This window comes from Trachymyrmex septentrionalis, unplaced genomic scaffold (assembly GCF_001594115.1).
Source record: "Trachymyrmex septentrionalis isolate Tsep2-gDNA-1 unplaced genomic scaffold, Tsep1.0 scaffold60, whole genome shotgun sequence".
NCBI classification, from domain to species: domain Eukaryota; kingdom Metazoa; phylum Arthropoda; class Insecta; order Hymenoptera; family Formicidae; genus Trachymyrmex; species Trachymyrmex septentrionalis.
The window spans coordinates 6,185,798-6,198,094 of record NW_017305779.1 but is presented as its reverse complement, the minus strand read 5'-3'; the positions used below and the strand labels follow the sequence as shown (position 1 = coordinate 6,198,094).

General features: G+C 34.5%; 2 protein-coding genes across 4 annotated transcripts; both read right to left on the bottom strand.

Annotated features, from left to right (window-relative positions):
• Positions 1–418: 418 nt before the first annotated feature.
• Positions 419–3,814, bottom strand: LOC108752428 (proteolipid protein DM beta). Of its 2 annotated transcripts, none has more exons than XM_018493233.1 (5): positions 2,990–3,131; positions 2,480–2,616; positions 2,220–2,402; positions 1,978–2,128; positions 419–1,749 (listed from the first exon to the last, which is right to left on the bottom strand). In XM_018493233.1, exons 1-5 carry the CDS (start codon positions 3,120–3,122, stop codon positions 1,436–1,438), a joined length of 918 nt encoding a protein of 305 aa, XP_018348735.1. In that variant the 5' UTR covers positions 3,123–3,131; the 3' UTR covers positions 419–1,435. The 2 variants fall into 2 exon arrangements, with proteins under 2 accessions (XP_018348735.1, XP_018348734.1); XM_018493232.1 differs by lacking the exon at positions 2,990–3,131 and adding an exon at positions 3,732–3,814 and having other exon boundaries at positions 420–1,749.
• Positions 3,815–4,698: 884 nt separating this feature from the next.
• Positions 4,699–9,158, bottom strand: LOC108752458 (serine/threonine-protein kinase PLK4). 2 transcript variants are annotated; one of them, XR_001939561.1, is made up of 12 exons: positions 8,966–9,158; positions 8,779–8,874; positions 8,223–8,436; positions 8,030–8,142; positions 7,862–7,954; positions 7,512–7,793; positions 6,732–7,262; positions 6,211–6,516; positions 5,827–6,102; positions 5,584–5,763; positions 5,210–5,439; positions 4,699–4,800 (listed from the first exon to the last, which is right to left on the bottom strand). XR_001939561.1 is itself a non-coding variant. In XM_018493280.1 (11 exons), exons 1-11 carry the CDS (start codon positions 9,056–9,058, stop codon positions 5,266–5,268), a joined length of 2,358 nt encoding a protein of 785 aa, XP_018348782.1. In that variant the 5' UTR covers positions 9,059–9,158; the 3' UTR covers positions 5,113–5,265. The 2 variants fall into 2 exon arrangements, 1 of the variants encoding a protein (XP_018348782.1); XM_018493280.1 differs by lacking the exon at positions 4,699–4,800 and having other exon boundaries at positions 5,113–5,439.
• Positions 9,159–12,297: the final 3,139 nt, after the last annotated feature.

Here is a 12,297-nt window from a genome sequence, read left to right as displayed (position 1 = left end):
CAGTAACACCGAATTTGAACGGCGAACCATGAAAATCGCGTATGCAGAACGCAGATGAAATCGAATCCAGATCCACAAATCGCGAGTCTTCTTATTCTCCTACTTGATTTTCCGATCCAAGAAAAGGGTCACAGTACCATACATTAAATTTGGATCTTGTGATAACCTCTGTGGAGGGATAGAGGCTTTACTCTTACTCAATCATAGAGATCGCGAGTCAATCGTGGCGAGCACCCTGCACCCCAAAGTTTGCGAGCCTTATCTATCACTAATTCGATAGGCGAATTCAATTAGAAGCACTATTTCGCAATGATGCATATCCGATTAAAGCCGACACTGATTTGAGTACAAAAGTGAAATGCAAATATTTCAAATTATAAAATACATGTTTTACCTAATAGTAAAATAAAATGTATTGAGTATTTCAGGATTTAATCGATTTCTATATTTATGTATAAATATATCTTTGTTATTTTGTGTACGACTTTAATGTGCACCAGTGCGCACTGCATGCGTCCAATCGAATTCGCTATAAGTTATACGTGAAAGGTTACATTTTCAACATTTTTTTTCTCTTATTTCATCGTTATTAACTTACTGTAGAATATTACATCAATTCAGTATTTCAACTTCATTATATAAAGAAATTAGATATTTCTATGATAACTCAATTTACTAAAGAACCACTTTTAATATTCATAATGTAATGAAAATATATGCTTAGTATGTAAATGTGTGTGTGTGTGTGTGTGTGTGTGTGTATAAAAGAAATCTCTTGCGTAAAAAAATCTCAGTACTGAAGATATAGTGATACATATAGTTCGATAATTAGCCCTAATACCGAAAGATTAGACCAATAAATGATCTAAAGTCGTGAATACTCGCATAATACTATTACGCACAATATAGAGTGCGTGTGCGTACATCGAAGTGAATTAAAAAAAGTTTTTACTTCCAAATAAAAAAAAATCTTTATACGCTGAAATCTTGTACACTTCAACATGCACAGGATAGATTTCAAATACTTTTCCTACTAATACAAGTTTATGGAATGACATTCGTCGTGAGCTAAAACTCTGCAAATGATCTCGATTTTAATCGAGCGATCCGCGTTAGAAATGAAAATCTTATGACAAACCGATACATGCTTCAATAAAATAACATCTTTTTTACATAAAAAAAAAACGATGCTTACATACGACAGTCGTAGATATAATGGACGGCATAGAGTTGATTCCCGCAAGATCCTCCAATCAGTAGACTACTGTTGGCGATAGACACACCGTTATGAGCAGAATACCGAATTTAGTTACATAGAGAAGACGAAGTAGTATCCGGAAGAGATTTCCAATCATAAGGATGACCTACATAGATACTCAAATACACGGTAGGCTCCTTACAAGGGGTTCATGGTGAAGATCTCGCGGGCCGTATCCTAGAACCTATCTTTACCGCGATGAGAGCCGAGAGTACCCATTCCCGACTGAGGAGAATCTGGATCGGTCGCATCCTGTAGATACTGTAATTCCTGCAGTTCCTGGAACTTTTCATGATCTCGTATGTGTGCATAATTAGCAGATAAGCACATCAGGTAGTGAATCAAGCTTAGAATCACAAGCATGCTCGCCACGGTCGCCAAGATGAACATCACCTCAGCCTTCTCCACAAAATCCTTACAAAACAGCTTGACTTCTTGAGGCCCACATACTTGCATGTCCTGTACCCGTGTGTTATTTGGAAACATAAAACCTGAAATAGCGTTAATTTGATTGCTCTTTATCAGTTTTAAGTTTTGTACGATAACAAACATTTAACATTTAATTAATATACTATATTCAAATACTACATAATAGTAATTATAAACTGAAATAAAGTAACCATTTTATAAAAATAGAAGAAGGAAATATGGATTTAAATACAATATTCTAATTTCAATCTACTCATATATCAATGTGACACACACAAGTGAAAACTTACTGAATTGAGTAAAATCAATGCAGTCATCAAGAGATTGAACACGTGGATTGCTGCACAAATTCCAGAATATGGTGAATATTAGCGTTGTAATAACCAGGAATGCAAATATCAGAAGCCAAGCTATTTGCAAAATGTAGATGATAGTCATAAACTGAAAAATTAAAGATGTAGCTTGTAGCCATCAGAGATTTTTTTTACTAATATGAAAATATAAATAAAGATTTTACACTTTAAATACTTACAACAGCACAGGATATACGTCCACCTACTCGGGATCTCCATGCACGATAGACTTTGTGCCTCGTAGCACCAGTTGCAAGACAACCAACACACAGAATCATGAATCCTAAAGCTGCCATGCACGCTCCGACTGATGCAAACACTAACTGCACCGCTTCCAACCATCCAAGATGAAGGTGAAACACCTGAATAATTTGATAACTTGAAATTTATAGAATCTAAATTATTTTGAAAAAATGTATCAAGCTCTCATGCTTTTTACCTGATCCATCATAAGAGCACACAACGTTGCACCTCTGTACATGGTTCCACAGAAGGTTCCAACTCCCAGACAACACATAATGGTCGCTATAAGAGTCGCATATGGCACTCTGGCCATGCATTCGTTGCACATGCTCCCTAAACAAGGAAATTCCTTTACATTTCTCATTTTGTTATGGGAAGCGTCGTACATTCATTTATAAATTTAATTGAAATCATTCATAATTAAATTTCATTACAATTAAAATCTAGATACTATAACAATAATGTAACATAATTTTTAATTTAATTTAATTTAATTTAACATAATGATACTTATATTGACTTGTGTCAACTTGTGTTATCAAATGGAAAGCACCCAATATATAACAGACAATATTAAAAATCTATAGTTCACGTTATGCATAGTATAGATTTTTTTCAGTATTAATATTAGTAACAATATATATTGGATAATGATCTACGTTTGTACCATTTATTATCACATTTCAATAGCACTTTTTAAACTTACTGCAACTTTGTTCGTTTGAATTTAGACCATGTAAATTACGTTCAGAAAACCTATCCAGGCTAACATTACTCCCAAAGTTACCACGCAGTGGCAGACTCTCTCCAGCTTGATGTAATTCACGTAATCTCGTCATTTTAATACAATTATAATAGTAACAACAAACGACTTAACAATAACAATAAATGAATGCGTGGTGAAAGCTGGGCGTTCAGCCAATGACTAAATCATACTATCGACGATGACTAATCATTTATCTACAGTTCAGTCAGATAACGCGCGACATGTGTCTGAGTATATTCGCTAATGACGCCAGTTTATTCACAAACTCGATAATATAAACGTGTCGTTAACGTGCTAAGTTGTCTTGGACGGAAATAATTGGCGATTATAGCAATTACTCGTGGTGTCTATTATTGTCGACACCATGACTCTTTCGCTTGCGTGCGAACATCATCTGTCTCTTAATAAAATTTAACAAGCTCTCTTGGAATTAATTCGTGCTCTAGATCAATTATAATTTACATCATATCAAAATTAGCTCAGCGTTCATTAATTAATTTATTATCCAACGTAATTAAACTAGAAATAGCTCCAATGTTTACAATCGTATGACTATCGTTGTTATGACCCACACAGAGATTCAATACAATCCCAAATCAGACTGTGAACATCACACAATCGCGTTATAATTTACAACGGAAGAGCGACAGGCAGATTTTCGTCAGGATTAGCGTGGACTTACCCATTTTCGTAGTTCGCGTCGCCCGCTTAAGGTTAGCAAAGAAGAGACAGGATGGGCAGTGCCCGTACGCGTCGCGGAATCCGCGATTACAGCAGCCGTTTCTCGTTAATTACCGCAGCAATCACACATCCCACGATCGCAGTAGCGAAGGACATCCCACTCACGGTTACAATTGCTGGATGCAAAAGAGAAAGAAGGCAGATAAAACTGACGAACTCGATGAATTCTCAAATTCTATTAACTATATAGTCGTATGTGTACGAGATCTTATGCTTACACTCTTACAGGATCTTGATCTTCGTTCACAGAACTTTACAGTTGACAAAATACTATTGCGTTATTCGCTTGTTTACCATCTGTCAGAATCACTCCGGGAGACGGCGCGGCGATTGACTGACTACGCGAACCATCTGCGAACGGTTCCACGGATGGTCTCTCTCAACGATATTATCAATCTTATCACGTGCGCACGCGTCGGATTTTGGGAATCACGGGGAACGACTTCCACGAGGTATCTCCGGCCAAAGACGGCATCAACATGGCGTCACGGAGCGCGTCCGTTACGTTCCGTATGGTGAATGGGATCGTTGCTCCCGCAATGTCGAATCGTAGGGCGCGCCGCCGTAGTAAACGCTCATTCCCTTCAATGAAGCGAGGCTTGGAAGTGACGATGACCGGCTGTGACCCCGATTCGATCGAGGAGCCGCGATAAATACGCCGAAGCGACCGAGGATTATACTTTAACAATCAGATACAATTGAATTTCGAAGATGAAAGGATCACAGGAAGATAATGTGGGAAAAAGAGAAGCCTGCTGTAATATTTTTATGCGAAAAATGGAAATTATTATATTTTTTATTATACATTCTTTTTTCATTGCTGTTTGGCAAAAAAAACAGCGATCATAATAATGATTTAAGTATATCATCTATTGATGATGAAAACAATACATATACCTGCACTTTCAGGAGATACCGGATTTCGCAGAATGCTCTTTTACATAATGCAAATAGTGGAAAAATTCTCAATTTTATTCCACTCTTATAAAAATTATTCTCTTGCCTTCGATCTATAAAAATAAATATCAATATTGAAAAAAACATTATTCTCGTTAATTATTTTTCTTATTTCATTATTTAACGAGTTTTTTCTTTTTCCTTTTTTTTCTTATTTTATACAATTGCAATAGTAACTCGAATCAAGCGCATATCAAAGAATATAATATATATCTTTTTATTTGATATTATTGTATACTTAGAAAATATTCGTAAAATCACGATCAGAGATTGAGATTAAGATTGGATTGAAATTTAATTAAGCAGAAGAAAAAAAACTAATTGCAAGTGAATTTTAATTTGATTCGTTAAATTCCAATCCAATCTCAACGTCTAGCCTGATCACAATTTCAAATCTTTATTAACTTTGTATAAACTCTATCTATAAATCTATGCTAATTTATAAATTTAAAGCAAGCTTACAATCTATAGGCAAAGATAATTTCTCGTACTATACACAATATTTTTTTCAAGCAGAGCTACCGAATGCCTTTATACATCGGCTCTATGAAATACTTGATAATCGTTGGCAATTGTTGAAGCTTCTTTTTGACCGGTATCTCCAAGTTTTGCTGATGATGCCTGTTATATCGTGTAATTGTGCCGTCACTAGTTTGATATATTATGTCGCTGTTGTGACTTTGCGGATTTATCTGCAAAAAATCACAATCAATAAAATATAAGTGACTCAATCATTAGTCGAACGATTGTTTAATAAACTATCGTTAATAATCTATTCGGAAAGTTAAATTAATAACTAATTAAAACTAAGAAATTATATTTAGACAGTAATTTACGGTTAAGGCGGATCCATCCTGATAATCGATCCTAATATTTCCAGATGACAATTTAGTAGCAAAGCTAATTCCTGGCACAGCTATCTTCGTATTATGATTAGAGTTACGCATAGAGTTCATATTGCGTGACCTAGAAGTCCCTGTTGACATGACGGAACAACTAGCGTCGAACGACGGCATCTGAAAGATATTCAATATTAATTTGCCAACCTAAAATAATTAAGCATCCTCTCTGCTACTTACAACAGGAGATTGTGTAGTGTGTGAGATGTTTTCTTTTCCCTGAAGGTAGGGAGAATCACTCAAGGCTGTATTGGGCCGTCGTCCGATTATCACAGGAAAGCAGGAATGTCCAGTGGCTGCCTCCAGAGATGCTAGATTAGATTCCAATAGCAAACAACGCTGATAACATTCCGAATAATGCTCGTAATAAGTCTTGAGATGCGACGGGAACGCACCCTCGACAAACGTAACACCATCGTTATTGGTGATCTTCACCACATCGTCTATCCGGACAACCTAAAATATAAAAATATAAAAACTAAATATAAAATACAAATGTTAAATAGCAAAGTTTTTATTTTATCGCATATATATAACAGAACGATTAAATCGATAGCTGAATACCTTTATGCCGTTATAAAAATGCACTTCACAGTCGGGTTGTGGACCATTTTCCATGAACAGGCACTTCGAGCGTTGAGTGTACAGTGTTAATTTCGGAGTTTTTGCCTGAACCAGTTTCACGAAACGAAAGGCATACATATATTTTCGATGATGACACGCTGGTAAATTTTCATACGAATAAATACTATCGGCGCCCCGATTAGGCAATGGTGGTGGTTGTGAGCCAATCTCCACAGTTGGGTTTAATTTGTAAAGAACGATTCGCAGACCGTCACCTGATATTCTACATACTTCGTTTATCCTTTCCTATAGTATGAATAATGTTAGATATTTTTATGTAATTTTCTTGTAATTATCATACATATATATATATATGTATATATATATATATATAATATATATATATATATACATATATACATAATGCTTTTTTTTTTTCATAAAATAACACAATATTTCTATTTATATGCTTTACATTACTATTACTATTACTACTAGCAAGCTTTGTATTCTTTACGTACCGTGCCATTTCTGCGCTTGATAAATTCGATGCACACTTCTCCGTTATCCAGAATGGTAAGTATCGCATTTTTCGTTTTGTGTCTTTTAGGCTCTAGCCTATTAGAATTTAAGGACGGCACTTGTAACTTTGTGCTCTTTTCAGTTCCTTCCGTACTACGGTTTTCCACGTTGTTTTCTTTCCTTTGCTTATGTCTCTCCACCAACCTTGGTTTCTCGGATTCATTATAAGCATTGTAATTATCGTACTGTCCGTTTTGCGAAAATCCTCTACCACGTAGTATCTGAATCAAAGAATCATCTTTCGGGCGATAATTAGCGTATCTCATTCCATGATTAGGATTTGATTGCATTTTCGCAATAGGCTCGGATAACGGCTCGCTTCGTACACTAACCATAGGCATCATTGGTAAGGTAGACATTCTTTCCTCCGATAGGGATCGCATTTTCGGTCGACCATATGATGAAAGTGTCCTACCAAGTCCGGAATCCACCATATTAGTAAATGGATTTTTGCTCGCATTGTTTCTTTCCTGAATAAACAAAATATGAACGTATTGCAATTATTTATGGACTGTCAATTTAATGGCATTTTCTTTATTATCAATAGATCTGTTCTTTTTAACTAAACTTTTGCACAGTTCATCTTTTCTCTCTTTAAAAGATAAAAAGAAAAAAATAAATCATGCAAAAATTCAGCTAAAAAGAACAAATCTAATGATTAATATATTAACATTGCATTTAATACTGCTATATCGTATTAAGTATCTGTCCTCACTTACATTATGTAGCTTACTCTTTTCTATACTCGTTATAAAGGCATGCTTATGAATATCCCGCAAGCATATCCTGTCTTTCGGATTTTTCTTCAATAATTTATCTATCAAATCCCTTGCGTTTTCTGACAGATGAAGTGGCATTACATAATCAGCCATAACTACTCGGGTCAGAGTACTCTTAATTGCGTCTGTCTCGAACGGTGGCTTGCCTACCAACAAAGTATACAACATACATCCCAAGCTCCATACATCTGCTTCCGGCCCATGTGAAGATCTCGTAGCAACCTAAAAATTTTTCAAATGTCACATTCCTGCGTAATATTGCAATTTATACAGCAACTTCGAAAAATTACTTCGGGCGAGATATAGTTCGGTGTGCCACACATAGTCAAATGCTTTTCATCTGGTTTACTCATCTGTGTGGCCAATCCAAAATCCGCTATTTTCTATAAATACAGAAACTAAATTTAAAAAAAAAAACAAATTTTTTAATAACAAATGCTGTTTTTTCCTATACATACCACTTGCATATCTTTAGTCAAAAGTAAATTGGACAATGACAAATCTCTATGAAGTATTTGATGGGAATGGAGATAAAGCAAACCCTGTACTACTTGTTTGATTATGTAAGCAGCTAAAACAATACAATTTTATTATAACGGATGTAACTTAATATAATTTATAACGTATTATTTCTCATGTATATAAATATACCATGTTCTTCGGATAAAGTTTTAGTGCCTTGTGCTTTGAGATAACGTTGAAGTTCTCCATTATGACATAATTCTAAAACGAGATACACGTAATTTGCATTTTCAAAACACGTGTATGCCTCCAAGATAGCTGGATGTTTCAATTTTATATGTATCTCTACTTCTTGTCTAACTCTATCCATCATCCCAGCAACCTGCATCATTTTCTTGTCGATCTAGAAGTAAATATAAAAGAGATAGAAGATAAGAAAAGATTGCTCATTTTGAAAAGAAAGAACTTTGCAATAAACTTTAGGTCTATATAATAAGCTGAATATGGATTTAAGTGTGATCTCAAGATTGAAACATTTGTCAAGATTTGACAAACAGTTGTGATCTCAAAATTTGACATTGATCCACTTTCTTTTCCAATACTTCAAAACATGCAGAGATCGACAAATAATTTTATGCGTTTCAAAATATCTCATGTTCAAAGTATCTCGGGGCTAACAACAATGCAACTGGAGTGACAGGCCTCTCTCTCACACAATCCAAGAAGAAACAGATAAGAAAATCACCATTTTGATCGCAACTTCTGTGCCGCTGCGGAGACATCTCGCACGGTAGACGCTTCCGTAGCCGCCTTTACCCAATAAATTCAACACTTCGTATTCCTATAAAAGAAATACAAATGCATCGAGTCACATATACTCGCGCGTTACCATAGGGCGACGGCGCAAACGGGCGCAAATTCAAAAAGCTAACCTCAATGTGCTCGCCGAAACCGGCTGAGATCGCCGGCGTCAGGCAACGCATCGCGCCACGCTCGAATGGTCGCTGTCGATCGTCGATAACCATCGGCACCACGATAATGACACTGTCTCACACAAAATTTGTCGGCGACGGCATTCCTGATTGAAATCTCACTCGACAAACCGTAAACACCAAATGTCACTTAATGCCGCCCACCATATTGCGCCATATGCAATTTGATAACAATTTGTCGGCACTGTCGCCAGGTCGCCACTGTCGCGACTCGCGCATGCGTGATGTGAGACAAAAATGACGGCCTAACATAAATTAAAAGATCCTACATTAATTACATGGAAAATTGGTGAAATGAATTGATTTTCACATATGTTGTAGCTTACTCTACTGAAAAAAAATCATGTTACAATGTTACATGATAAAATCATGTAATTCAAACATGTAAATCATGTAAATTGTTCCAAATCAGTGCGTAATTTTTTAAAATGTAATTTGAAAAATCACATAATATTAGAAATAATTTCATCTATCATGTGATTTTATAATTATCGAATTTTAATGAATTAAATGATAAAAATAAAAGAAAAAAAGAACATATCATGTGATTTTTCAAAATACGTAATTTTAAAATCATATACTGATTTAGAATAATCTGTTTATAGTTTTAATTACATGATTTCATCATGCAACTGTGTGACGTGATTTTTTTCAGAGATAAGATATAATGTGACGAATAAAAAATATTATATACAAATTGTTTAAGGGAATGCTGGACCAAATTTGATCAATGTCGATAAAACAGATTTTTAATTCCAAATAAAATATTACGTACGTCAAGAAAACGTTCATATATTAATTAAAACATTACGTATATTAAGCAAAATCAAGTAAAATGTACATTTCTTGCTCTGCTATATCCTGTATATTACATAAATGTAGATTATGTACACTCAAATCGTACTTTTCAAGCCATTTCTTTCGTAAGCTTCAAAATCATAATTTAAAGATCTCATGATATTTTTATAAATTATTCAAATATGGAAAAATACTTTTGTTTAAATATATCCTTGCATTCATATTTATATATAAGGAGAGTGAACGAAGTGAACTTACATAGTAACAGAAAACTGTAATTTACAATTTTTTAGGAATTTTCATATTGGTTTGTACTTTTCCAAAAGTATTTGCATTTTTTCTTTTATTCTGGAGAAGGATTTGTTTATTCTGTATAAAGAAAACGAAACGATTTGAGAAATACGAAATAACGCTCCATTGGTAACTCCAGCAATTAAAAAGTTGCAATGTATTTTTTTCAATAAGTTTCTCTCGAGATACTAGTTTTGAATAAATGATAATGCAGCAAACAAAAGGTCGCGGAGTCGACATCGTATTAAATTCATTGGTAGAAGAAAAATTAATCGCATCCGTTCGGTGTTTGGCGCGAAACAGTCATTTTTTAAAGATTGGCAAATTTGATTTTATTTCTAATAATCCTTTAAGTATGTGCGCGTTTCAGAAAGGTATTAGCTTTTATGGAATTGTACTGGAGAATATGTTCACTGGTAACCGCAAATATACGTCCCTATTGTTCAAAATGATAACCGATGATCTAAAAAATGGAACAATCAAACCACTTCAAGTAAAAATTTTTTCTAAAACAAATATCGAAGAAGCTTTTAGGTACATGGCGAGAGGAAAGCGTATCGGAAAGGTATGCTTATACTGATTAATAGTAACAAAGAAGTGTATTCATAAATAGCTTTATATAAACTTATTTTTATTGGAAATAAATAATATATCTCGGAATTAAATGTCCACATACTATTATGAACGACGCGCTCAAGATATTTTATAAAATGTTTATAACGTTTGTATGTTTATTGTGATGTAACCGGAATTATTATTATATATATACTCAAGTGGAGTCCGCTGATAACGGTTTGAAAGAACTAGAGGGACCGGACAGCTTCCGCAAAAACTCATAAACATCAATCAACCCGGAATGTCAACATTAATGCAAAGCTAAAAAGCAGCAAATTACAAGCAACACCCTAAATATACATATATCAATCAATAGCGAATACCCAAGCTGTCGCCCGAGACTGACCAGCAATTTTATTTTAAGAAAAAACAGGCGCCAAAAATCGTAAAAAGCATGGAAAAGCCCAATGTAAGTCAACAAGTAATAAACTTGTAAAAATATTAGAACAAGGCTAGTCGCGAAAAGAACTATAATAATCCATCCAAACCATCTGTCTCAGTTATTGATCCTCTTTCCTTCCCTCGCGATCTTGAGTGTTCATCCGCTCTAAGAATTCGTCGATTTTTTCTCTTTCAAATCTAACAACAATTTCCAAATCGTCCCACAACTCCCTCTTGAATCTTATATCTTCCCAAACTGAGCAATTTCCGCTCTAATAATATTCTTATCTGAACTCAGATGGTCTGGACCAGAAATCACTGCGCCGGTAGTAAGAAACGCGAAAAGATCGTAGCTCTAATAAGACGTCCCATTATTATATCAGTAGAAACAGAGCATTTTATAACTAAACAAGCTCGACAACTTTGTCAAGCGATTAGATCTAAGTATTCCTAATCTCCTGAGCAGAACGTAGTGATTTTCAACCTCACTTCCGAATCTGAATTCTCAAAGGATTCAATTTCCTTCAAATTTGACATTCATATCCCTAATTTCCATGATTTTCTCGCCCCAACCGATAACTGTACTCTCCCAGATTCCTCTACCCTCTTTGGATCTTTAGAGCTACAATTTCTTCCTTTCTCCTATACTCCGCATCCCCCTCTGAAGATCATAGAACCATGAAGGAAATTTTTGATTCTCTTGGAAACATTCTCCAAGCCGCTTTTCCCATTTTCTCCTAAACTCACATTTTCAAGAAATTTACGCACACACTCATATACACATATAATTTTACCTTTTTTTTTGTATTTTATTATAGGTGTATACTTATGTAATCCGCGTTATATATATATATATATACAGGGTGTTTGAGAGAAAAATAATGATAAATCTTTCGTATAAGGGTAGAATGGACTAAACCGAGAAGAAAAGTCCTCCACCATTTTGCAATTTTCGCAATAGTTAACAAGATATTAATTACTAAAAAATTGCCGAAAATTGCCTAAACGAATACTTTTGATATAGATAGTTCAATCATACAAACATAACAAACAAACGTTTCATATTCGATTGAGTCATTTTCAATATTAGTATAAAAATTCTATTATAAAATTTCTTAACAATAAATTAAAATATATAATAAGATAAAATATAAATTAAGGTCTAAAGTACTCTAAAAATTATGTTA

Excerpts from the sequence above, each read along its gene's own strand:
- LOC108752458 (XM_018493280.1), bottom strand. The coding sequence starts at position 9,058 with ATGGTTATCGACGATCGACAGCGACCATTCGAGCGTGGCGCGATGCGT. Across the intron at positions 7,794-7,861 it reads CGAACTATATCTCGCCCGAA|GTTGCTACGAGATCTTCACA; the intron begins GTAATTTTTCGA and ends AAAAATTTTTAG. Across the intron at positions 5,440-5,583 it reads AGGATGGATCCGCCTTAACC|ATAAATCCGCAAAGTCACAA; the intron begins GTAAATTACTGT and ends GATTTTTTGCAG.
- LOC108752428 (XM_018493233.1), bottom strand. The coding sequence starts at position 3,122 with ATGACGAGATTACGTGAATTACATCAAGCTGGAGAGAGTCTGCCACTG. Across the intron at positions 2,617-2,989 it reads TTCAAACGAACAAAGTTGCA|GGAGCATGTGCAACGAATGC; the intron begins GTAAGTTTAAAA and ends TTCCTTGTTTAG. Across the intron at positions 2,403-2,479 it reads GTGCTCTTATGATGGATCAG|GTGTTTCACCTTCATCTTGG; the intron begins GTAAAAAGCATG and ends CAAATTATTCAG.